Source organism: Pipra filicauda, unplaced genomic scaffold, assembly GCF_003945595.2.
Source record: "Pipra filicauda isolate LSUMZ 115617 unplaced genomic scaffold, ASM394559v2 scaffold136_size1984543_pilon, whole genome shotgun sequence".
NCBI lineage: Eukaryota > Metazoa > Chordata > Aves > Passeriformes > Pipridae > Pipra > Pipra filicauda.
In genome coordinates, this window is record NW_024103840.1 from 1,665,041 (window position 1) to 1,692,117 (window position 27,077).

Genomic DNA, 27,077 nt, shown 5'->3' on the forward strand with positions numbered 1-27,077 from the left:
AAACCCAAACCTTTATAAGCTCACACACAAGTTTTAGCAGGTAAAAGCTGCTGCACAGGTACATGAAACTTGGTAATAAAATTAGTGTTACTTCTCTAGATAAAATAGTTTACTTTGTCACTAAACTCACACTAGAGTTGATCTCGCCCAACAGTTTGGAATTTACACCCAGTTTACATGTACTGCTCATATGCAGCTTATTTTTAGAGGCATGATTTATTTTAACCCTGTATGTCTCCAGGTTATCTTAGAAATGCAGTGTCATTTCCACGCCACTGTAAAAAAACCCACACAAAGGCAGCAAAACAAAAGAATAACCACAAACCCGAATCCCCACCTGGTATGGCAGTTACAGACTGATTGGAGGGATGGTGTTTATGCACCACACACAAATCTGACAGCCTTTCCAATTTCCCACTTCATTGTTAATTTGGAGGCTTGCTAACACACTGTGTTCTTCATCTGGACTTCATGAGTCTAGGTATGAATAAGAACAAACTCTGGCCTTTACCTCCCCATCCTTGTACTTTTCCAAATAAAATAAATACATTTTGATACCTTCAAGTAATTTTTCTGGCATGCGCTGCAGGGAAGTTTATGAAATACTAGTGATGCTAAAATACACAACAGAGTCCATGTCAGGAATGCTTCCCACTGTAAAGAATAAGAGCAGGTATATTGACTTTTCTGTTCCATTTGAAGTAAAACTATTATATTTTTACATACATTGTTTGGATGTATGTTTTCACAGACAAAATAAAGCCAACTTACCCTGGCCCTGTAGTGTATCTGCTAAAGGAGAAAGTATGCAGCCCAGCAAGTTTTGCCTCCAACCTTTCTTTTCAGGCAAGTAATAAATCTTGAGTGAAAAAGTCACTGTGCTCTTCAGCTGTCACCACTAAGATTTTGTTTTCTAAAAGCGAAGCAGCCTTAAGGCTGATTTACTACTCAGCCCTCCACACTCTGACAATCGAATAGTTGGAAACAAAAATCACTTTTGCACACCTGGAAATATTTTATTTGCTGTACTCATGAGAAAACACGGTTTTTGTCTGTGAGGAAGGAGGTGGGGGTGGGGGGGAAGGGAGAGAGGGAGATTCAGGTGAATCTTAAAACCTGGTTTTTGACTTAAAGAGAAATTTCATATACATGTACATGAACCCCAAAACTACCTCTGCATACTAAGAGTGGTCAGGTTCTTTGGGGACTATGGATTCACTGTGCAATCCAGCCTCAAATCATCGATTTGGAATTCCTGGTCAGCAAACAGCACTGCTCATCAACTGTGCCTATTCTGCCATTTCAGTTTGGCAGGCGAAAAGAACATGTGACAACTTTTAGATGGTTTCATTCACTCTTTCAGTCTTCTGCTTTTAAAAAATAAATTATTAAGTTCATAATTACCCTAAAGTCTAAAGATCTGATATAAATAAAGGCAAAGTTAAACCTCTGAGAAACAGCTACCTTCCAGCACATCTCTTTGCCCCAGTCAGAGTTGCAGGTTTAAGAAAATTAAGAGGAAAAACTCAAACATGTACAAGAGAAAACCCATTGATGGAAAATGTGATGGTGCCAAAATTGTGAAACTATGTTAGAATATCAGATCCTCTTTTCAATGGCATGTAGTTTGATATCATTCTTCCCTAAAGCTTCATTTTCTGAAAATTTATTATATGCTCCAGAACAATTTTGTCTTCAAAAGAAATCCCACATCTTCTGTTATTTCAAAGAACCACACTTGCACCTGGGCAAGATGATGTAAGTACTCTAGGTGCTGGCTGACTGAAAAGGAGACCTACGAAATTTTGCTCTCTGTTTTTAATCCCAGGGCTTTACAAGAATAAGAGGAGTGTCCTTTGACAAGCAGAGAGGCATTTCAGCATTTAAAGTAAAAAAATAATAATTACTGGTTCAGCAGTGTGGAGAGACATGGCAATTGCATTCCCTTACTTTTATTCCTACTCTGAAATACTTTCCCACCTGTTCTATTCTTGTGATGCAGTTAAGTGTCCCTGCACCATTTCCTTCCTAAAAGCATCCAATTTTGGGTCCCCTGTCTTCCAAATCTGGATGGAATCTGCAGAGATGCGATGCTGAGAAAGGATAGCCAGAGACTTATCCCCCTTTCCTGCCTGGGAGTCTGCAAGACACATGACTGATGGATTATGTGGTTTCCAACTTTACAGTACTACACCATACTTGGGAAAATGGAAATCCTACCAAGTTAAAGCTGTGGCATAGGAAGAACCATCTGTAAGATGCATCTGACCAAAATGAAAATCCCAAATACACAAATACCTAAGTAGGAAAACATGCATTATGTGTTAGTGAGGTTTGTGCTCCTGCATCTGACTGCTAACATGCTGGTAGCCTCACCTGCCTTAAAACAGCACATATACATTTCCAGACAATAATGAATAAATGTGCAGGAATCTTTCCTATTCCTTTTAACTTGTAAAACTGCAAACTTAAATATTTGAATTTCTTCCATAAGCCTTCAGAAAGACTGAACTTTGATGTTTTTAAAGGGGAAAGATTATTTACTTTTGCTGCAGGCAAGAAATTATAATTTCTTTACTGATTCTGCCAAATGGTTCTATCACGCATTTTTTATTTTCATCAAAACAAGCCACTTTAAATTAAGGTTGTCCCATAACTACATAGTAATCAACATTTTGAGGGGCAGATCAATTTGATAAACCTCTGCTTGACTTCTCTGCCCAAAAGACTCCTCCAAATCCAACTGAACCATGGGGGAAGGGAGTTTTATTCCCTTTCCTCATGCTTGGCAGTGGCTAGGAAGAATATCAGCTGCAGTTCTGTTTTATTTTGTTCACGTAACCCGAACAGAAAACTCAGTGTTATCCACGTGGCTCTTAAACTAAATAAGCTGGATTCAAACCCAATCATTAATAGAACGAAGTCAACAGAGCAGCAAAACTAGCAGGTGATGGAAGAGGAGGTGAAGAGGAAGACCAGGGAGTAGGAAGTTTTTAAAAAGCAAAATAAACATGCAAAAAGAGACAGAAAAAATCTTCTGCACTGGCACAATATGCAAAATACATGGTTTTATACCAACAAGCAGGATGCTTGGAAATGGGGAGCCAAGCCCTCCCGTGCTAACAAAGCACTCAAAAGATTCAGTTCTTCAGTATTCAAGGTACCAGGATAGTTTCTGGTTTAAACTACACTGGAGCCCATGAATACAGACAAAATCCAGACCATCATCAATCTGGAGACAATGGGTAACGCTGACAGCACAGCATCCCATTAATCTTCATTTGTCCTATCACATCCTGTCATTCTTATGCAAATAGCGTATTTGAGGATAGTCTTTTCTGCACCCCTCGATAAGGAGAACTGAAGCTGTCAGGAGCACCAGGATGTCACCCTATACCACAGGCCCTCACTTCGCTCAGCACCTCGTGTTTTACATCACAGCTAATGTGTTTGACATTCAAATCTGACCCAGCAGGAGGTAAAACTATCTGATGCAGGAGCAACTTGCATCTTGCTTCCTGTGCTAAAACATTCACCAAGGTCCCTGGGGATCTGACAGTCTCCCTTCCTTCACTGTACCCTTGCTAATGGAGATTGAAACGCTGCTTTAAGAGGGGGGGAAAAAAATATCTGCATGGGAAGGTAATGATAGCAATTCAACCTTCTCACATAAAGTAAGCCCAGCGCTAAAAGGCCAGGAAAGCAGGTTCCACTGAAGAACTAAAAACAGGACACGTTAATCCTGATGAGTTGGTCTAGGTTTTCTTCCACGGAAATCTGTCAGACCACACCTGGAAATCTATACACATGTATGTCCGGAGAGAATGTTTAATTTCAAGCTGAGCAATTTATTCACAGTGTTTTACTTTTATGTGGGGATGAATGATCTCTGGTTAGGCTGATACACAGGAAAAGACAAACTCTGAATCACAAGCAGCTCCATAAAGTTATTGCAACACATTTTAGGCATGAAAAATCACTCCTGAGTGGGTAAGTCACCAAAAACAAAAAGTAGTTTTTCCACTTATTGCTCATCAATTCTGCTTATAGAATGAAGAATAAAAGGAAAGATTTTACTATTATGACTGACTCAGAGTGTTTTGTTTCTGTATCACTTTCAAAGAATGTTCAGAACATCTTGTTCCAGAATATTTCCCTTCCAAGAGAAATCACTTTCTGTACCATACATGGCTGAAAACAGTACATGCTGGTTTTGCATTCTTACGAAAAATAGAAGCTATTCCAAGGCCTTTCCAGCATCACATGAATGAGATGCAAAGTATCTGAATGCTACAAACACAGGACACAAGGCTGCAATAATATTTCAATACAATCATGACATCTCAGAGAAATTACCTTATTAATAGATGTCTGTGACAAGTCAAAACAAGTTTATCATTACTCATAACCTTTTATAAAGTCTGACTCAAATCTATTCACTAACTGAAAGCAACATATTGCAGTGTTTGCAGGGATGATGAAGTCTGCACTAGGCTCTGGGGAATACTCTTACATTTGATATTCCCAAGTGCTGTTTTCAAATTGCAAAAGATTAATCATCACAGAATTGTCAGTTAAGCAGCAGCCACGTAAATGAAGATGCCGGATGGATTGTTACCAATTTTGTAAGCACATAAAACTTAGAAAGTGTACATTCCTCAAGCATTTCTTGGTTTGAAAAGCTAAAGAATAGTCACAAAAAAGTATACCAGACGTTTTCCTAGTCCTTGGAAGTAGAGAAGACAGACTGCCTTGTACCTTTATAACATATGTAAAGTTTGTGCATTAAAAATTAAAGTGTAGTCATCATATATAACTATGAAAGCAGGACACTCAGTTAATTGTCACACGTAACTGATTATTTCAATATAAAATATGAATTTAACAAAATGTTACCTTTCCAAAGGGATCAGCAATCAAAAAGTAAACTGAAAGCCCACACTGAAAAATTTCCCATTAAGCGAAGCCCACAATACAAGTGATTTCTGGTGTCAGTCTTCTTTTTTCCAGGGAAGGGGGAAAAAGTACAACTTATGCACTGCAAATCTTGCATGGACCCAGGAGAAAGTGGTGGCCTGGTACAGCCTGTTTGGTCTGGATGAAGTATGTGATCCCTTTAAATCACAGTTTAAAATCCCCTTTCCTCCAGATCGACGAACTTTTGCTCTGCTACTCTGTTAGGTGAATGCTTTCTAGAATTCTTTTGTTTGTTTACTTCCTATTATATCTGGTGAAAAGAGTTTTCAATAAAAATATAAAGGAGCCATTTGTGGCTATTAAAATTGCTAATAAAATTCCTGTAATCACACAGCTTGCTACTGTGGGGAGCACTGCCTCATTGTAACTTTCTCCTTTCCTTTATATTTAGAGTCAAGCCTATCAGCTTTACTTGGGGAAAGAATACATAAGATATGTTGGCATCCAAACAAAACTGCGCTGTTCATTCTTAAAAGTTCACCACCCCCCCAAAATTCATATGTACAGAAGACATTAAATTTTTATGCATCATATCCCAGGCTAAGAGGTCTGGATTCGCATCAATGATGTAGGTACAGCATACAGTAACTCAGGTTCTATCCAGTTCTTAGTATTGCAGGGTGGCAACTCTTGTACTGTTCCAATATTGTCAATATTTCAATTAAAAACTACAACACAAGAAAGCAGCATTCATTGTGTGCCCACGAGAAATCCAGCAAAAGGGAGAACAGCAGGGAACTGAATTCCCAGGTAGAGATGGAGACAAGACAGTACAATGGTGAACTGACTCAGAAGGAAATTTCCCTTCTGTTCAACAAACAGATTTTTTTCAAATTCAGATTAGTCTGACTCTGAAGAACAGCCACTAAAGAAAACTGAAATCAACCTGACAAAAGTGAAATTTTGACAATTTCAATTTTGCACAAGTATATTTTTCGCTGATCAGTTTTATCACCTTTTACTGAAAACACTTTGCTAGCTCTACTTTGCCATGGCAAGCTCACAGACAGTGTACAAGTAAGCTCTAAATAAGCCTTTGTCAGGTCTCCATCAGCTGTGTGGCTTCCTTCAATAGGGAAGAGTCTGTGTTCTGGAGCCAAAATATAAGGTTTTTTCTCAAGACTTCCTTGGTATATGAACCATACTTATGTGTATTTTATGCCTGAATGCTCCAAGACAAACAGAAAAAAACTATTCCAGAAGCAGCTTAAAATGTGAGAATTATTTAAGAAACTTATAAGAAACTCTAAAAAAGATCAGGAAAACTAAATTCATCAACTTGTCATCACATTCATTAATGTTGTGAAGGTGAAAAGCTGTGGAATAAAGAACCTTACCAACACTACAAAACGTATCTTAAAGGAAATCACTTCAGACTGACCCGTCTACTGCACTTAGCTGTGAGAAGACACAGCAGTGGTGGAGGATTTTAAAGTGGATTTTCTAGAGGGCTGCTGGGTTGGTTTTGTGTTTGGAGGTTTTTCTGCAGTAAGTGTTACAACCCTCCAGCTTCTACAAATTTGACATGTTCTTGTCACGCCAGCAGAGCTGCAGCAGGATCTGAGGAGAGACTGTACTGTTTACAGTTGGAAACCGTAGTGCTGGCAGCAGGATAAGGGCACTGAGGAGATATTTAATCTCTTGAAAGGAAGTAACTAATGAAACCAACAAACTCCAGCAAACTCCTGCATAAACAAACAAAACAGAAGCAAAAACCACGGCAGCAGTTTGACAGAAATGTTGCTGCACAAGTTCAATGAGCTTGACTTAAGGAAAATCTCATCTAGGAAACGGATACTTAAGGCTATGGCAAAACATTTTGTTTCTGGTAAAAATTCTGTAGGGAGGAAGAAAAAGTGAGGGACATGAACTATTCCTTTGCCTTGTCTTCATTTTCAAACTTCTACTCTCAATCATTAAATTGATCAGACAACAGTTTGGAGAGTAAAAGAGAATGGAATTATACCAAAATCTGGTCTTTTTAAGGGAACAGGATATACAACAGCGCATCCATTCGTACCTTGTCTATCATGTCCGGTCTGTTTGTAGCTGCCAAAATTGTCACGTCCTTCAGCTGTTCTATCCCATCCATTTCCGTCAGCAACTGAGCCAAGACACGGTCTGCTACATTGCCTGCACCTGAGGAGCTGATTTATAAAAAAACAAAACAAAACAAAAGTCACAGCATTAGCTTTCTCTTCCTAGAAAACTGGAGAAAGGAAAGGATATACTGTTCTTTTTATTTTACAGAGATGCATCTTTTTATCTTAATTCTTTCTCATTTTTATTTTCGCCTTCAATCTCTGAAACAGTCTTATCAAGTGAGCAGCAAATCAGAGACTTAGTCCTTCAAATTATTTCTCGGTACTCAATAACTGAGTCAGCTTTTTGGTTTTTTTACTGCCTTGCTATGAAGGTTGTAAAGAACTTAACACAACGTGGATCTCTGGAATAAACATTGTTTAGATAACTGAATTCATGCAGCTTCTTAACTAGTCAGACAAACTTTCCTTTTTAGCATCATCCAAGTGAGTGCTTACACCACCCTATGCAGCATAAAAAATTAGGCACTTATGTGTTTTGCAGAGTAGTTCTACATTGTTATGCTGTCTCCATCAAATGAGAATAAATTGAGTGTTGACCAACTGTCTCATAATAGCATTGACAGTCCTTTAACTCAGCTGATTTTCCAGATACTAGGAAAAAACCCCAAGACTGAAAACCTGAAAACTCCAGTTTTGAAATCACCAACATGTGAAAAACCTATGCAGACAAGGCATAAAGCATTCCCTCTGCTAAGCAGGGGCAGGGAAGCTGAAGCAGGCTGGGGCAAGCAGCTGGAGATTGCCAGATAGCACCAAAAATGTGGGGTTTATCCTTCTTTGCCAGAAACCAGGAGTCCTGCTCTTAGCACACAGCAAAGCCTCACTGTTTCTGACACAGCCTTCCCCTGTGGATGGGCATGAACACACCTACATCATCTTTCACCAACGGGAAACAGCTCTTCCAGGACTGTTCCTGGCTCTGCTGCACGGAGGAAGGTTTCATTTCTCTACCTTTAAACAGGCTCTTTGCAATACAATTTAAAAAAAATTAGTCTCTCCCATTCTTCCAGATCGCTCTAAACGTCACATTAAGAAGCAAAAAGAAGTCTGGTACTTAAAACAAAGCCAAATCTACAGAGGATTAAGATAATTATTTAATCTCAGATTTTTTGCAAATCCTTTCCCAAAAGTTCTCTTTAATGTTTATACAGATATACAGGCACCTATACACACACACACACACACACAAGTACAATACCATAATCCTGGTGAATGCTAGTTTCCAAAAATAAATATATTAAATATATTAAAATATAAGTGCTCCAATTATTTCCAGCAGATAGAGAGCACACAAATACAGTTGTATAGGTATTAAACACATATATTGCTGCAGCACTGCCACCCACCACCAGCCTGCCTGCAACCACAGGGCTTCCCAAACGTCCCAGAGCCAAAGGAACACTAATGGTTCCATCACTGCTGTACAGCTCTCCTACAAAAAAAATTCCCTAACTTTCCCATCCTACAACTGGTTCTGTAATTTTCCAGTGCAAAACATTAAACTTATCACACCCAGTCTGGAAAACATCTTTGAGGAGCTGTAATAGATGTTGGCTAACAGAATATTTAGGTTGCTAAGAAATATTAGAGAAGGGACTTGGGTTACATGGTCATCAGCTTTTGGGTTTTCTGCAGGCACATTAGAATTTCCCAAGTGATATTAAAGCATTTCTAACATACTCACGGGTCACAGTCCCAGTGACTTATAGAGGGCTGTGTGTGATAAAACACTTCAGGTGTTGGACATGGATAGTAAATGCTTTTCGAAGGACAAAAAGCTTAAAGGAAATTAAAACCAACTTTGTAACATTAGCTAGTCTCAGCAGAGATTCAGGCCTCCCATCTTGCATAAGTTTCACATTTACTCAACTTTATACCCAACAGACTGAGCACAAGAAAATGCTAGTCAAAGGAAAAAATAATTATAAGACTGGGACCAAAATACTAACATTATATAAGATGACCTGAAGGTAGAAGTCTTTGGAGGAGATGCTAAACTTTTCTTTGTTCCCTTAAAAAAACCCCAAAACTTCGTTTAAAAGAGAGGTGGCTAGAACGGATATTACATCTTTCCCCAATATAAACATTCCTCTTACAAGCTTCAGGCTGAAAAAAAAAAAAAAAACACCCCACAACACATTAAAGAAGTATTTATCCTAAAGAAAACCCCCACTGTTACAGGGGAATGCACATTGCAAAGACTTTCATGCAATTCAGGCATCATCAGAAAATTGCAGTTAGGCAATCAGTGATGGTATAATACAGCTTAAACATGAAGGGGGCTACCTGTACATTATTTGGGGCTTTATTATTGTCTCTTCAAAGTGGAGTAAATAATTTTAAACCCACACACACAAAAAAAAAATCAATAATAAAACCAGCATCAAGGTGTCTGGGTCCTATGACACCACAGATTTCTACTTTCAGTGCTTTTATTTACATAGTTCACTAAGCTGTCACACAATGCACCATTTTTAGCACAGAGTCTACAGTAAATTAGCTTTTGGCTTAACAGGATACCCCATAAAAACCCCAGGCAGGCACAGGGAGCGATCTCTTTCCCAGCTGCTTGGAGCTGCACCAGAGCCACACCGAGGGCTCCAGCGCTGCCCAAGCTGTTAATCTGAGGGGTGACACACAACTATGTGCTTTTCCATTTTCCCATGATTTCCCAGCAAGGGTTTCAAATTAACACAGGCAACGTTCATTAAGGCTGCCCGGCCTTTTGACGCAAACGGCAGCCAGAGAAACAAATGATGATTAACCCTCCAGTCCCACGGAGGCACTGCCAAAACCAACTCCCAGCCAAGGGGCTGCCTTTGCCCCCCCACCTCCACCTGACCTCCCTGTGTTGATGTCATCATCACAACTGCCTGGAAATAGTCCTCAAAAGGCACGTCCTGGTACAAACTAATTTCCTGTCAACACGCCGCCTGCAAATCCAGGCAGCCAGAGTTAAGCCCCTCACATAATCCACGCAGGGCCATGTGTGCACGTGCCCAAACCAGAAATACCTTCAACTCCAAAATAAAACGTGTGTGAGCAAAGAGGAGTCTGGCTGCTCCAGAAGGGCCTGGGAATTTCAAGGAACCTCTTGTGTTGCCCTAATGAAATACATCAGGCTATGAGCTAATTTTTTGCCAACCCTTCTTTATTTAAAATCCTCAATGAAGGAATTTTAAAGGCAAAAAATGTCTTTGCTTACTACTTTATTAGAACAGTCAGAGTCAGATATCCTCCCCTCTATGATATTTCAGCTACTCCTGCAAGTGTAGCACACACCAGTCTCAGACCAAGTGCACGTGTGCTCCTGCACAGGCAGTTCACTTGACCATCAGAGAAGCTTCCTAAATAGTAAAAGCCTGTCAGGTAAGACTATTCATGGGTTAAAGCAGACTAGTGATGGTGAATATGAAAGACAACCCTGTTCTTAGTATTTTATTTTAGCTAAAGGCACTCCCAATACACATTTTGCCAGAATAAATCATGCATTCTGCAAGTATACCGAAGCCTCACAATTAATCAGAATTAATTCTGGCCTTGTCTGATAGAATTGAGAGATCATGAGCACCAGTTCTCAATTCAATATAGCAGGTGAGGGCTCTCCACAGCAGCTTTTATTTCTATCTCCTTTGGCCTTATCCAAAGACCCTTCTAGCCAGCTGGATTCATACAGCAGTGGGCACTGAAATTTCCCCCTGGATAATTTCAGCCACTCTCATACATCTTCTTGGGGATATAAAAGCAACCACAGCCTGATTCTATCACTGCATCAAGGAGTACATACAGTTCACTCACTTATATAGTTCTTCAAGCCAAGGAGATTTTGTTACCAGACATAGCCAGATGTATGAAATCATATTTAAATCTGTTACCCTTCTTGCTATAGGCATTTTTTTTGACAGCAACTGACTTCTTGTTTTGTACATTTTCACTTATTTAATTTCCTTCTCTTTCGCCCTGCCCTTTAATGGATTTTTTAATATTAGAAAACTAAAAACAGTCTGAGAATGCAGTCACTGTGGTTTCACCTCACAATGAAATTTGGTTAGCATCACCACTGCGAGCTAAAGCAAACATACATCGGCATCATCTGACCATCTAGAACACTTCCAAAGCCGTGGAATGAATGTTTTTTTCAGAACACCAGATGTCATTCTCATTGAAAAATGTATTTAAGGCTCCATCACCACTTAAATCTTGTAAAGGAGAACCAATGGCTCTTCATCCCACCACTAACTTCAGCAGCACTGAAGCCTGCCTGAAACACCTGACCTGCAGAATCAGGATCCTAATTTAGTTACACTGCATAATCCTGGGTGTAGAAATGCAGGGAATATTCATTCACACAACTACATTTTGAGTGCTGTTAAATTCACAACAACTGTGAAGCTACAAAACCAGGAGGAAGTCTGGGAGAACACCTCTCCTGCACAGCTGACCCTACATCAGGCAGAGCTGGGACGTCAAAGAGGCAGATGTCAGGAGAAGTACCCGGGATAAATTACTGCAGAGGGATTAATCTCCACGTAGCTGAAATCTATAATGCAGATTTTGTGAGAAGGGAGTACAGCCCACCTTCTTTTCCAATATGCCCCATCAGGCAAGATTTACATACAGACAAAACCTGCCTTTTTTATTTTTTTCCCCCTAACTAAAGAATTGCAATCACTATCAAAATTTATAGGCTTTAGAAATACTTGTGGACGTGGTATCACCTCAAATAATTCTTCCACCGAAATCTCTGGAAACAATTTCATATCAAAACAAATGTAAAAGTCACTGACACGACAAAATGGCCAGTATCAAAAAAATTAATACAGGTTGAAATAGACCTTTCTGGCAGGACTCTCCACCTCTCCACGAACTACTGAGGTAAAAGGTTCCCAAAGTACAAAAGCCCCCTGCCAGCACACTCCCACGCAAGAGTCACTTCGCTCACACAGCCTGAAGGATTTTTATTGAGTCTGACATTTCTGTCAGGGCTTTGCAGGGGGAACCTGTCAGCAAGGAGCACCTGCCAAGTCCAGCTTTTCAGTCCAACTGCCGTGATCATAATTAACTGTCACACTGTTTTATTTCCTTCCCTCACAAACTCGGGTGAAATACGGCTTTGGCAGCTTAAGGTTTTCCACAGCATTAGAGGAAAAAAAAGTTAAAATAATCTACTCCAATAGCATTACAAGAAAAACAGTAATTGCAGGATGTTCCCAGATATCAATTTTCACTCAAAAATTCTAGCACTGGGGCATTATGTCCAGCAGAATGGACACTGCTACGCCAGTTAGGAAAAAAAGCAGGCTCTTTCATCATTATGGAATAATATGGGCCAAATTTACTCCTGTGAATGCTGTACCACATGTATGGTAGAATTTCAATGACTATTATTCACACCACTACAGATACTACAGGCTTGGATGTTATTAGATGTTATTAGAAAGTCTTAAGAAACACTACGTAAATCTTATATGTTATCACTTACATACTTTCACTAGTCATCAAAAAAAAACCAAACCAAAACCAAATACACCAATGCACAAACCCCCTCCGGTGCTCAGATAAGAAGCATTCCCCACAGTAGGGAATTTCCCTGCCTGTGTCATCAGAAAAACTCTGAAAGAACATAATCCTAAGGCCTTCCCTCCATCAGCACCCTACAATTAGAAGCTGTTGGATTCTGTATGCACCTGTATCAGCTACTACCCACAATATTGTTTCACATCTTCTCTGTTTCCTCAAGAGCAGAATTCAAGTACCACAGAAGGAAAATCTCCAGAGGAAATTTAGGAAAGTCTGGGAAATTCAGTCTGGGTAGAACATTTAACTTCATGGTCACCTCCGTGCCAAAATGGTGTTTTGCCAACTGTTGATTTGCTGATTGAGTGAAGTTCATATAATTTGTTTTTTAAGACGTTAGAAAAACATAGAACAATAAAAGAACTCTGAGTGCTCCTTGAGTGGCCCCCAGCTTCCAAGCAAGCTTCCTAAAACGACGATGAGCTTTGTGAAAAGAGGCAATGGTGCTCAGCTGTCAGCAGGTGACTTTGAAACAAACGTCCAGCTGCAAACACATCCTAATTACCCTCCACGGTCATGCAACCAAGCCCCTTCCTTTCGCCTAAATTTCTTATTATTGCAGCTTCCAAAAGTTAATGAAATAGGCCCAAACAAAATAAACACAATGAAAGGAGAAAAAAGGAGGAAAGGAGCCAGTTTGAGACAGGTTTGGACTCAACAGGCTTTCTTCCGGAGAGCTTTCCCCAAGCACATCACCTATGTGGTGATCCATTGCCCACTTCCATCTGCTTGCAACTAATTCCAGATGCGCATCCATGAAAGATGGACATTAGACTGTGCTTTCAGCTGGCCCTGGCATCATCTTGCTGACACAAGAATCATGAGTTCTCCTGTTCTGCTAACACTGATGCTGCCTTCAAAGAAAACAAACAAAAAACCCCAAACACACACCTGATGCACAGTAAATTTCCCACTTCCTTTCATTCTGTTTTTCTCAGCATTTCTCCTCTGTGCATTCCTGAAAGTTGATCAAGTTGAAAAATGTAATCAATCATATCAACCAGGGAAGCAAGTACAGTTTAAGTTGGAAGTATTACAGGCCTAGAAGTAACTAACTAGACTGGATTTCATTTCGTTAACACAATATTTAAGCATAAGAGGTTCACTTTCAGATGGAATAAGTTTCATTTATAAATTTTAATTACATTTATGTTCCTCTCATACGTCATTAATTTTTTTAAAAATAAATACACCAAAAAAAGGCCTTCAATCATTGTAGTCCCAACCCTGCAGGCAGCTGTAACCTGCTTGGGCTCATTTAGTGTGGGTAAGACGATCTTTTTCCATAGCCAATGCCATACCGGGAATTTAAATAGTCACCATGTATGCCCACTTCTGATCCCTCTAATCCTGGTATCTGTTTCAACTGGGCCCCTTGCAGGAATCCACTCTGAGGCTCAAATTCATGTCTTTGGCTGAAGCATCTTTCCTCAGATGAGCTTTGCCACAGAATTCCCAAGCACTGAAGAACAGGCCTACCTACATTAACAGCCTTGATTAGTCCCTCTAAATCCTGCACATGCATCCATGCACTTAGATGACTTTGAGAAAAGGGTTTATGGATCCACTCCTGCTTCCACTGAAATTCTCAATCAACTTCAAACATCCAAATTATAACACAGGCTGGCAAAGTTAAAAAGTTACAAAAAGGAAGAAACACAGATTTAGAACACATTGAGACAAAAGATTCTTGCTAGACAAGAAGTGTTAATGAGCTTGTTTCAAAACTAAAGGGATTTCAGAAATTTACTGTATATATACACAATGTCTGGGTAATGTCATTTTTTAAAATTGCTATTCCAAAGACAAATACGAGCTTCGCTGTACAATCAAATTGTTTCAAAACTTTCCTTCTTCACCACTCCTTGCTAGGCCTAAAATAGAAAGCTGGCCCTGGACATGCAACGTTTTTCCCAGACAATATTTCTGTTTCGATACCAAATTCCAAAACTTTGAAGAATTCACACAGCAGTCGCAGAAGTTTCAAATGTCTCAGCTCTCCATCACACACAAACACAGCTCAGATATTGCAGAGAATCAGCTGATGTTCCCCAATTCAGGGACTACTGATAACTTACCCTTGTGCAAGGTGGATTTCTGCCAACAACCTCTATCCTACCCAACATCACCTTGCTGCATCCCTGCAGGGTCCAGCCCATGGGTTTCCTTACTGGATGCAATCACTGACCTCCTTCATGACAGAGGCTGCTCAATGCACCAGGGAATTTGCACAGATACAAAAATGCAAGGGTATGTTCAAGTGCAGAGTATAAATATGGGCTAAAATGTTCCAGAAAGACAGCTTGGTTTAAAAAGAGAAGATTTACCACTGTCTCTGTTAAAAGCAGAGGTAGCAGAGGACAGCAGAGAAGCTGCTGTTCTTCACACCTTCCTTTAGAAGCCTGAGGGCCTCAAAATTTGAGACTGCAAATATTTTAATACCTAAATGAAAACAGTACGTCTTTCAGTGCTTCTGAGCAATTCAAATTGTGGCTTAGGAATCTATCTATCCTCCCCTCAGCATACAGGATAATGTATTTTCCCGAAAAAGCATCATCAAGTTGTAGTTTCAGGGGACCGGTAGCAATATCCCTTCACTTTGTCACTTCCACCCTCACTCTGAAAAGGTTAGCAACATTCATCTACCAAATTGTTTTGGCCTCCAGAAGTCAAATGCAAGGTACTCATTTTGTCCCTTGTCTTTCTCTTTTCTTCCCCTTTGAAAATGGAATTTATCAGTGTCTTCTATAGCAGTCTACAACATTTCCCATCTTACGTTACAAAGACTTGCAGTTAAAGGGGAAAATGCTTTGCTTCTGAAAAAACAAGAAAAGGAACAAATATGTCTCCCGCCCAAAAATCCTAAAAATCCTACTTATATAAACAATGTCCCATTTCCAAAGCACAGAGATTTCTTAAGTTCAGCAAACAGACTGCCTGTGCTGCATTTACACAGACCCACGTTCATTCATCACTTTCAAGTCTAATTACCAAGCCATTTCCCTCTTGGCAACCTCTGATGGCTAGAAGAATTAGGTTTTACATGGTCAGGAATACCGAGGGATAACAAATACCCATAACTCTCTGCAGCTGTGCAATTTGTAAAGCCTCTCAAGCTTTCGTGCAGGCCAGGGCTTACTTCCAGGCAAACTTTCCTGCTGTATCTGGACCAGTCCTGCCTTAGCACAGTGTCTCCTACAAAAAGTCATAACAACATCTTTCAAAAGTATGGAGAAAGAAAGGAAAAAGTCATAACCCGCTCGTGGAAGCAAATGCTCATTAGAACCACGGAGCAGTGGAAAAGGCTCCGTGCGTCACGTTGTTCACCTCTGACAGTGCCCGACTGCTCCTCGCTGCACAGTGATCCCTGAAATGTCAGGTTTGTTTTAAAGATGTCAAGTGGAAGGTTCTGGACCTTCTCCCAAATGACTAACTCACGGGGAAGGAGAATGCTCTACCAAAAGCCTTGCTGATTTACAGACATTTTCCCCATATCAATCATTTCTCCTACTCAAACCTCTCTGTGACACCTCTAACTTTCTCCCATCTTTATTCTGCAGGTTTCTCATCTGTTCTTTAGAAACAGTTAGAGGGAATGCCTCCTTTTTTCCTTATAGTCAGGTCATTCAGCCCCTAATTTTTCCTTTTCAGTTATCTCTAAACTTCCTCTAACGTCTCAACATAAACCAGAAAGAGATGGAAAATTCTTCCAAGAGTGCTAGAAGCTCAGTGTAACAGAACAAGATTCAGAAATTAATACAGCTCAAAGTATCTTTATCTGCCTTCACTACCACATTAGAAACCCAAGTCCTTTCAGAATCACCCTCTCATCTTCTTGCAGCAAGGATCTCCAGACTTTTCTCTTGAGCAATTGCTCTCTGCACTGAAATACTTTTCTTCCGAGGTGCAGGATTATAGTTTCATAAATTGTCTTCGAGGTTGGTATGTATCCAGCCCACATTTTTAATTCCCTGATTAATATGTAATTGTTTGCTGCCTACATGGAAAATTGGGAGGGGAGTGCAGACAGACAAGAAAAAAACAAAACCAGGAGCTTAGTTCATATTGATAAAAGATACGGAACTTCTAAGCAGGCTGGATAAAAAATAATCTTTTAAGAACTAATACACTCTGACAATGAACGATGCCAATATAATTTTTGCTGACTTCAAAGTACTTTTTTGTTCTACACAAATACATTTTGTAAAACAAAACTGCTACACAAGACAGTTGCATTAAGTAGAGTGCTAGATGTATTACAGTTATGGAATTATGGCATTATGGCTTGGGAATGTGTAATAAATAAAACACCGTGGCATAAGTGAATGCAGCTACAGTGTCTGCCATGGAGTAATGGCAGTGCAGTGACAGAATCCACTAAATGATGCAAAGGAGATGTTATATTGAATGGTGCAAACAAGGTAATTCCTTATCTTTCTTGATTTACCTGTACACTAATCACAAAGTCTATTACTTCATATGTGCCTGCTGCTTAGAAGGGATTGTTCGATCAGCTCCAAAGATTGGGAGCAAAACATTTGTGTTGTAAATCCACAAGCTTTAGACAAATCTAAACAAGTAATTATGGGTTAATGAATACTTGGCAAAGTGCTTGGAAGGGCAAAAGTATTAAGCAATTACTCAGTGTTATTTCACATCTATATTTCAGATTGGCATTATTCATAAAACTATTCTTTGGCTTCTCTGTATCTCTGGACATGTCTTGGTAGGATCAGGAGAGGCTGCCTACCCACGAGATCTGGGATGTGGCACATTCTGCACAAAGCCCACAGCGTTCTAACAGGGATATAAACCGAGAGGAAAAGCTCTTACAAAGCTGTATCCCAGAGTGTTTTTCACTGCCAAGGCAGAGAAAACTAATTCAACCAACAGAGGGAATAAGGAGACAATATAAACAGGTGTTTCCTTGAAAACTTCAGCATGGTTAGTAATAGTACAGGAAATGGATCTCCAGAGGCCACAAATCATTAGCATCTCTAGTGCATTTGCAAATTCCTACTGTGCAAAGTCAGCCTGTAAAAAAAGGCCATTTCTAATAAGTGCCTTGTCTGGTTTCCTACACCATTTAATTTCAGATGAATTTTATGAGAACTCTGCTACATATTTTACCTCCCATCTGGTTCAGATTTGACAATGAAATATTTGTGTGTCCCACCCTGTTCTTTTTAAAGCTCCAAAACCAGATGTCTCCAGCACAACACGGCTGCAGCAGGTCATACCACATTCTTCAGCAAGCTGTGCCAGGCCTACTACCCCCCACAGACAGTTCCAGGTAAGGTAACATTAGGCTGTTTACTCCCTAAGAGAATAAAGCAAACAAACAAACAAACTCAACACCTCGAGGGCACTGAGTGAAAAGGCTGATTAAAATGTTTTACGGCTTATTCCTCCAAAAGGTTTTATCTTGATGAAGTGGTGTTTCTGAAAGCTGAACAAGTTAAAAGCTGCAGCAGCGGAAGATTCCCCTCCATTGGCTTGATTCAAGCACACATTTTTGCAACTTTTTGTTGCAAGGTGTTTCAGTGCATAGCATTTCTAGGAAGTTCACAAATTCCACAGTTTCACACACTGCACATGAGAAGGACGCTGATGAAAACATCTTCACATGGATTTTGCATTTTCAACAGCAAATACGTTCATTTCTTAGCTGTTTCACAGGGCAGCTCTACGCTACAAGTCATGCCACCTCCTGTAACGCAAATAATTCATCTGTGTCACTGAAATGTCAAAGTGACACCTGTTATCCTTTCCTGAAGATACAAATGTCCTTTTTGCAATATAAAGGGATTTGTAGGGATGCTGAGGGAGCTTGTTTTCCAGAAAAATGTTGACATCTTGATGAGGCTTTAAATTGATCAAATACTTTCTCCATGCACCTAGTCAGTAGCTTGTCATGCGAAACAAAACAGAATAAAAGTACTTGCTCACAACAAGTAGCAGTTGCATTTATAAGCAGATATTCCACTTACAGAGCCTGTCAAATCTTAAATGCTGTAGTATCAACTAAAACCTGTTACAATCCTCCTTCAGACACAAGCTAAACATCTCTTGGAATCATCACAAAGCAGGATATTAAAGAAAATACTATTAGCTGTTTGCACAGTAATTCCTTCTTAATGTCACACGTGAAAGGATGTAAGTGTTACCAAATCTTTCCATGAAGTTTTTCTCAGTCTGGCAAAATGTTTAAATGTAAGTGTAAATTTAGGCATATGAGTAGTCTCCTTGGAAATTTGTGTTACACAGCTTATGATCATATTGTTTGCTTGATGGAGACACCAAATTAGGCCAGTGCAACAATCCTGGGAAAAAAAAAGGAGTTAGTTACTGGAAATAAATGCAAGGTAAAACCACAGAAAAGAGCCAACGGGCATGAGAAGCAGAAGAATCATTCCTGCTGATGAGATGAGAAAGGAGGAACTCCACCAGCTTACCTGTTTATGCCAAGTCAAACACACTTGAGTAAAAGTCACACATGCTGCCCTTCTGTATGTGGAATGAATATATTTCATAAAATAATTCTAGAAGGGTAAATAGACTTGTGATTGCACAGTGTAGGAGTAATTTATCAGAAAATTATGTCTGTTATTTTTGTAACAGGATTACTTACTTTCCCCTTTCCACTGCCAAGGCATCTATCTCATCAAAGAAAAGAATTGAAGGAGACACCGCTCTGGCTTTCCTGAAGATCTAGAAAAACAACAACGAAACACCCTGTTTTAAGGGATGGAAACTGTTTACAGAATGCTATCACCCCCTACATGCCTCAAAAGCTACAGAGCATCACATAACAGACATCAGACTTATCATGTTTTGGTGTTTTGGTTTTTTTTTTAAATAAATCGTTTAAAAGCTATGCATGATACTATGCAATGCAGGCCTGGTAGTGACAGCTGCTACTGGATCCCAAATTTGACATGCATCACTAGGCCAGTGCTCAAGAAAGCTAAACAACATAAAATATCCCTCCTGCTTTTTCTATTTTCTTTCTCTTTTTGAAACTTACACCAGGAGATTTTTAGAAAGTTTAAAATTAACCTTATGAGCAGAGAAGAATTTGAATGCCAAGAAAGTTTAACATCTAACATTATCCATAGCCTGCCCTTCCTCACCTCTCTCACTGCTCGTTCAGACTCACCAACGTATTTATTCATCAACTCTGGCCCCTGCAAGGTAGAAAATAAAAAAGTTTAAAAAGCATATTACAATTACATAAAAAAGGATGGAGACAATCTGCCAGTGCTACACTGCTGATGCTCTAAGAAATTCTGATAATTTGTCCTTTGCAAGTCTTATTGGTGCATTTTTAGATGTACCCTCTACCTGCACCAAGCTTTCCTCCATTTATTTTAGTACTGTGCATGCATGTAACTATGCATTAGTCCTCTCATCCTAATCCTTCATAAGAAATAGAATTAACCAAAAAAATATACACTTTGAGGTTCTTAAAAGTTGTTTGGCTCGACAACAGCAACAAGGGGCTGCAAATCAGCCAAAAAGACAAATTACAGTAAAGCATTTACTTGCACTCTCAAACATGCATCCTGTCCAAGCAAGCACCAAAAGAGTGACTCAAACCAATGTTTAACAGGGCTTCTTTGAACTTGACAGTTTGCAGGTCCAGAAAGAAGAAGCTGCCATAGCAGCACACCTGAAACTCATCCAGGAGGCACTCCAGCCCCAGGAAGAAAGCTGTTCAGTGTCTCAGCTCATTCACATTCCTTCTCCTCTGCAGGGACTGCCAAGCAGGATTATTAGTGCCAGCTGCTCTGGTGCCTGTTTATACTCACATCCCTGTCCACCAGGAACACACTGGAGACCACAGGGTCAGCGTTCAAGTCTTGGACAAGTACTTACAATTATAACAAGTAAAACAATGGAGAATTCTCAGAGCATTTGCTGTTCTGCTATATCCTGCAGGAGAGGCTGCTTAAATAATGCTTCCTAATGGGCCTCACATTCTCCTGGGATTGGTAATGACTCATTGACTTCAGCCTGGTTTGCATCAACATTGACCTGCAGCCTCAACCAACGATCATTATCCAACACCCTGAACGAAAAGAGGCAGAGGCTTCAATCCATTTTTCAGGGAACAGGTGTCCTCATCATTTCACCAGCAGAAACAACATCCTTCACAGTCAGAAAACTGAACCACCCTCCTCTGCTTCACAGCTGTGAGTACTTTCAGGTAACACTTAGCCCAGAACAGAAAGGCAGCTTCAAACAGCAGGTATGTTATAATTAAGGATGTGGCACATACACAGTTATACACTGGCAGTGACAGAGCCTCTGTTAAAGCCCCTCTTCGAATGGGACCATCTGGACTTTGTTCCCAGGTCGGTGGAACATGGATTCATCACTCTGAAAATGGAGCTCACTGGTTTTCTGCAGTCTCCCCTCTCGACACTCATTTTCACTCCTGCAGTAACAGTTCATGCACTGACTTTTACCTTGACACTGGAGCCATTGGAAAATACCTGTGCATATTTAGGGGAAAAAAACATATACCCTGAAAAGCAAAGCACAAGTTATCTGCTAGCAGCAAAGCATCCAGAGTTGTCCATTATCCAAAGGACCAGGTGAGATTCAGACTGGAGTCTGGTGGATACTTGCGTGGAAACAGAACTATTCAGACACATAATCATAGAATGCAAGAAAGAGAGAAGGTAAAAACAAGGTGAGAGAGAGAAACGAAGTCTCTTCCTGCTATTGACTGTGGACACTGAGCATGAGGAGTGTGCAGCAGTTAGTGAGGAACAGGCCTGCAGTTCAGAGCCAGCCCAGCTGCTCCAGGCCCTCGCCATTCATCATATCCAGTGCAGATGAGGAATCCCATAGCACAGGCCTAACAAATCCTTAAGGAATGAGAGCACAGTCCTCTCTCACCAGCTCTCTGCTAAACTGAGCTGATACACTGAGAAACCATGGCAGATTCTACCCATAATTATAGATGTCTTTTACTGACTTTTTGTGGTCCTTCTCTTTCACACCCTTAAGTAATCTTCATTCACATCAGTATTCTCATGGAAAAACCAACATCACATACATCAGTGCCAGTGTATTCCTCTAGTACGACACAACATCAAACAGCCTGACCTTCTCTTTTCTTTTGTCTGAGCAAAAAAAAAATACTTAAAACCAAAACTACTCTATTTGAGCTTTAAGGTACAATATAATTTCAGATGCTTGGAGTTTTATTTTTAATTAAGCATTAAAATATGATGAAGGCAACATCAAAGCAATAAATACTGTTTAAAATGTTTCCAAAGAGAATTATTTTGAATGCATGGGTTTGCTGTGAGCTTCGACATGAAGTTTTTCCTCCATTTTTCTCTTCATTAAGCAGCAGCTCCAGGTGAAAGACCACTGCATTAATGACTCTGCGTGGAGAATTTTAATGAAAATTGATTTGAAGGTCTCCTAGTTCGCCACTCATGAACAACACCAGAACTGCATTTGAATGTCATGGTTTTTATTCCAAGTGGCTTGAAACTCTTATTATACGCGTCAGTAAAGGAAAAGACTCCAGAGTAAGACAAAGCACACACAGAAGATGAGGAATTGCTGTACAATTCATCTCATGCAAACACTGAAAACCACAACACAAAATCTAGAAATGTTCAAAGCAGCTGGATGTAGCACCTGAAGTGAGTTAGCTCTGGTCCCACCTGAGCTGAGCCCCTGCCTTACCCTGTCTGCACCCACACTGTCCTTTAGCTCAGACTGAGGGCAGCTCCTTTTTGAAAAATGAATCTGCATGAGAAGCAGCCTACAGGCCACCACAAAGTCACCCGCTGGCAGCTGACACAGTTTCTGATTTTCACAAAGCTCGCCTTCTCTTTAGAGCAAGGTTGCTTTAGAGACCACTCAAGAAATACCAGGAGGGGGTTTTTATCTTACTTTTTAATGCTTTAAAAATCAAATGACATAAGCTCAGCTTAGTCAGCAAGTCAACATTTGCTGAAAGATCATTTCTGGCCCAGAGGGGAACACAAGGATTCCTTTAAAAGCTGTTTACAGTCGTTGATAGGCTGCCCAAGAGGTGACAGTAACAAGTGGGCCAGTTTACCGATGCACCGCTCTGTTCTCTTCTGCAACAGCTCATCTTCCATATGAACGGACATAAAGGAATAAAAACCTGTTTCTTCTGGTCATTTGCACAGTGACTCCAAAACCAGCAAAAGATCTGGAGCAGAAAATTGGCAGAAGCAGTTGTAGCTTAGCCATGCATATAAGCACACCACTTGTGAGCAGGAGTCCAGACTGACAGAATAAAATCTGTCAATTCAGGCCCTCTGAATTCTGCTGAGGTTTTTTTATTCAGCCTCCAAGTAGATAATTTCCAGGCATGTTCTGTTTAAAGACTATCCCATCCTCGTTTACAAGATATATCCCCCCTTGTATCATGAAACCTTCTACTTGTTTATGGTCTGGATTGGGTGAATTTCATTTTTTTTTTTTAATAAAGCAAGCAAGAAAAAAGTTCCTTACATCTAAAATATTACCAGAATCAACTCTTCAAAGGTTAACTGCACCAAAAGATAAAATCCCTGTATACAGGCTGCAACATGAGATAAGCTTGTTTATACATGGCTATGACAGAAGTTCTCGAAGTGTTTTTAAACAGCAAGAAGAACATCTGCTATCCCTGAAATTTAAGGGTATCAGTCATTTTTCTAAGCAGTGCTTAAAACCACTTGCAGATTTTCACCACCTGAAAACACTGGGGTAGCCACCTGGGTAGGAAATTTAGTCAGTGACTATCTTTAAATAATTTTTTTAATGTTTTGGCAATCAGGTAAGTTATGCCCTTATGCTTGTTGAGCCAGATGGACACAGATCCAGATTTCTGCAGCATACAGCTCTGTCTAGTCTCTTTAGAAATACTGTGATAGCCTCACATACAAGTTCTGGGCTCTAATGCAGACACACTAAGCTATGTTAGCTGTAGAGTACAATTCCTATGTTTTAAAAATCCAATTAAAGAGCTCTTATCACATTCTATAGATTATTACTCTAGATCATTACTACAAGTTAATGCACAATTCCTTCTTTGCCATGTTCGAAGTAGAAACATTGGGAACAATCCCAATCCTAATTCTCTCAGCCTGATGCTCTACTATTACAACATTAACTCATTTGGAAGAGACTCAGAAATTAGTTAGTCTTTTGGCACAGTAATCTCAATGGTAAAATGCTCTCCCATCCCTCCCACAGCCAACCCAGAGCAACACATGACTCAGGGTGGCTGCAGGGAAGCGAGTTAACAAGACAAACAGTGAGACTTCCTTTATTTCACCGGTAAGGCTGTACATGTGTGACTTGGTAATTGGTTACGTGGCATAGAAAAATATTTGCTCAGAAAATACATGCATTATATTTGCTTGTTAAGAATAAAACCTACTCCTTCTCTTCCAGTGCTGCTTAAGAGATTTAATCTGCCTCACTCCCAGCTTCTCAGAAGAAGGAAACCCCGGGCTGAGCAGCGTGCACCGCTTTAATCGCTTCCTCTCCCTCTGCCCTGCATTCCAGAGGACCTTAAAAACTTGTTGACACCTGTACGGTGTTTTAAAAGCCTCAATTTCAGCAGGTGCTTGTGGGCTCCAAAATATCCAAGGGAGTCAACTGGCAAAAACCCGTCATCCTCAGTCTTTGCAGTGAAGTTGCCAGACCAAACTGCAAAGGCAAATACAATATCCAGTTTGCTTCACTGTCATGCCCGAGAAGTCACTTGTTTGCCACTTGCCTTGACCAGCAAACCTCAGTGACAATCTTTTGAGGCTTCTTTACACAAGACAGAAGGCTGTATTTGTACTGCAGAGTGAACTGACTGGAAACATTGCATTAAACTCTGTGCATGCACAGCGCTCTCAGAGAGGGTCCTCTCCAGCACACGGGCACGGCTGACACTCGGATTTACCGGCATTTTCCAAGCTCACAAAGCGCTGCACAGGCACAGCAGTGTCAAGTCAGAGGTGAAACTCTACTGTGACAGAGCTGGAGTAGATCTAGAAGTAACCCGTCCTGCTCACCTGCTCCATCCACAGACAAACCCCTTTGCATGTTGTTCCTGTTCATCACAGATTTCCAGCACCTGCTGCTACTCCCTGCCACTGCCACACTCTCTAGGACCAGGCTTGGCACCATTTGGGCAGGATCCATGTGGGATCAAGTATCATACAGCAAAACCACACAAAATTAGCCAACCCTGCTGCAAAATGTATTTGGCTGCTGACACAACACCCCTCCAGCAACACCCCATCCCACCACTGATAACTTGAAAAGAGGGAGAGAGAGACTACGTGCTAATAAAAATTAATCTTGCAAAGTAATTGAGAAGGGACAAGGAAACAGAGACGGGGAATTATGCTTAATCATTTTCTGCCTGCACACTCACTTTTGGGAAGATTAGGGTAAGAATGCCTTATTTTATATGGGCATATGATGAACGGGCATATGATTTATATGGGCATATGACAAATGCCTGATTTTATTTTGAGTAAAACATGCAGTTATAGTTTCAGGATTAACGGACCTCAAAGTACCTCAGTTTGTTTTCCCTTGTAAAAAATGTTAAATTTTTCAGATGCAGTTAGTATCACTATCTGCTAATTAACTAACAAGTAACTGTAAATATGTTACTATGGATCTTTTTAGAAATTTTATCAAAACAAAGTTTCTCATAAAACCACAATGCTTTTTCATTTTTCATCTTAAGTGTTTTGCTTACAGGCACTAAGCTTTCTTATTTCAGGCTTCTGCCCACTGAAATCCCCATCAAAAGGCTAAACTGTCTCCCCAAAATTCACTGACAGTTCTTCACAAAGCAAAGCAGTCGACCTTTCCAAGCCTCATTAATCTGTTTGAGCTGCCACAGCCGAGGGCTGAAGGGAAAAGCAGAGGAAACTTCAATTGGAAAATATTTTGACATAATTGACCCAGATGACAAACTAAGCTTAAGCACATGTCAAGCACGGGGAGTGGTACAAAAGCCTCGGCTGGGTGATACAGGAAGTTAAATCAAGCCAAGGTGAAGTCAGAGCCCTGGGAACAGTGTATATTTTTGTAATTACTGCTAATTGAAAAAAGAAAAAAGATTCCTTCATCCCAAGCTCTTAAGTAACAGCAAATAAAATGTCAGGAATATTTTCTTTCCTCTTTATTTTTTTTTTTTAAAATCACACCACAGTTGGAGCTCCTAAGCACTGCAAATGATATTTTAGAACAGTATAGTTCACATCATCAGTACTATTGCTTTGCTTGGTGTTAACATCCCTAAACACTCCTTACTGTCACAGGTGGGTTTGGTTTTCTTTGTTTGTTTTGTGTGATGGTTTTTTTTAAAGTATTGCTTCATCCTGTTTAGAACAATTACTGCATCTCACTTAGCTGAATTCCAAGGGGTTTAACTTTTGGAGGTCTAAATTCTATTTTTCTTTTTAAGATTAAGCTGGTTTTTGTCACTATGCCTAAGTGAGTTTCTGCCTTAGTTTTGATTTTAAACAGACGAATGTTAAAAAGCACTGAGCAACGAGAGGAAAAATGATGCTTCCCAAACCTTTGCAAGAATATAGAAGTTACATGATTTTTGTTGCTATATATTTTATAAACTCAGGTAATCTGCTGGCTGGACAGAAAACAGAACTCCAAGTCCCCACAGATCAGACCATCAGCTAACGAATTCATCATAACTGGCTGATGGAGTTTATCTGGGTAGCTACCATGATGGTGTCCCCCAGCCTGACAACATCAGAGCAAACTTCAGTGTTCATTCTGAAATAGGTTAAAAACAAAAAAAGCACAATGGTTTTCTTGTTTGGTAGTAAAGTTAATGACCTAAATACTACAATAATAACAGGGGAAAAAAATTCCACTCAATTGCTTCCCAGAAAAGCAACAGAAAGTCTGTAAAGTAATACTCATTAGGTCCTTAGCACAGCACAATGATACAGGATTTGCTAAAAATAAAATAAAAAAAAATAAATCCAAGAGGGCAGTCATAACAAATCTAAACAAACTAAGATGCAAGACAAATGCAGATATAATTATCTATGCCATGCAGCAAGATAAAGGAGTTTCCTCCAAAAAATATTCTTATAATATCACCACAAACCATTAGTGGTTTAATAAAAATATATCTTAAAAAAGCAGCCAGTCAAAGCTGACCCTAAGTGCAGGAACTGTCAGAACAGTACAGAGAAATACCTACCACATAAATAGTCAAAAGAGGGAAAACAACCCACAGAAATAATACAAAGGCTTTCATTTCCTTCATGTTCAATTTCAGAAAGTTAGATGACATCTAAAGCAAAAGTGTCAGAGAGTTGGTTGTATAATACAACAAGCAAGGTGTCACCAGCCTGGCAGAAGCTGAAAATTATATCCCTCTCATCCTGT

General features: G+C 39.9%; 1 protein-coding gene across 4 annotated transcripts in view; it reads right to left on the reverse strand.

Moving 5' to 3' along the window:
* The window catches only part of SPATA5 (spermatogenesis associated 5), a 173,515-nt gene that overhangs the window by 115,849 nt on the left and 30,589 nt on the right, over nt 1-27,077 (reverse strand). For all 4 annotated transcript variants that reach the window (XM_027741612.2, XM_039378368.1, XM_039378370.1 and 1 more), the window contains exons 12-14: nt 19,793-19,846; nt 19,291-19,370; nt 6,998-7,124 (exon numbers count right to left, since the gene is read on the reverse strand). In XM_027741612.2, the coding sequence (XP_027597413.2) occupies nt 6,998-7,124; nt 19,291-19,370; nt 19,793-19,846 (261 nt within the window). The remainder of the gene's footprint in view (nt 1-6,997; nt 7,125-19,290; nt 19,371-19,792; nt 19,847-27,077) is intronic.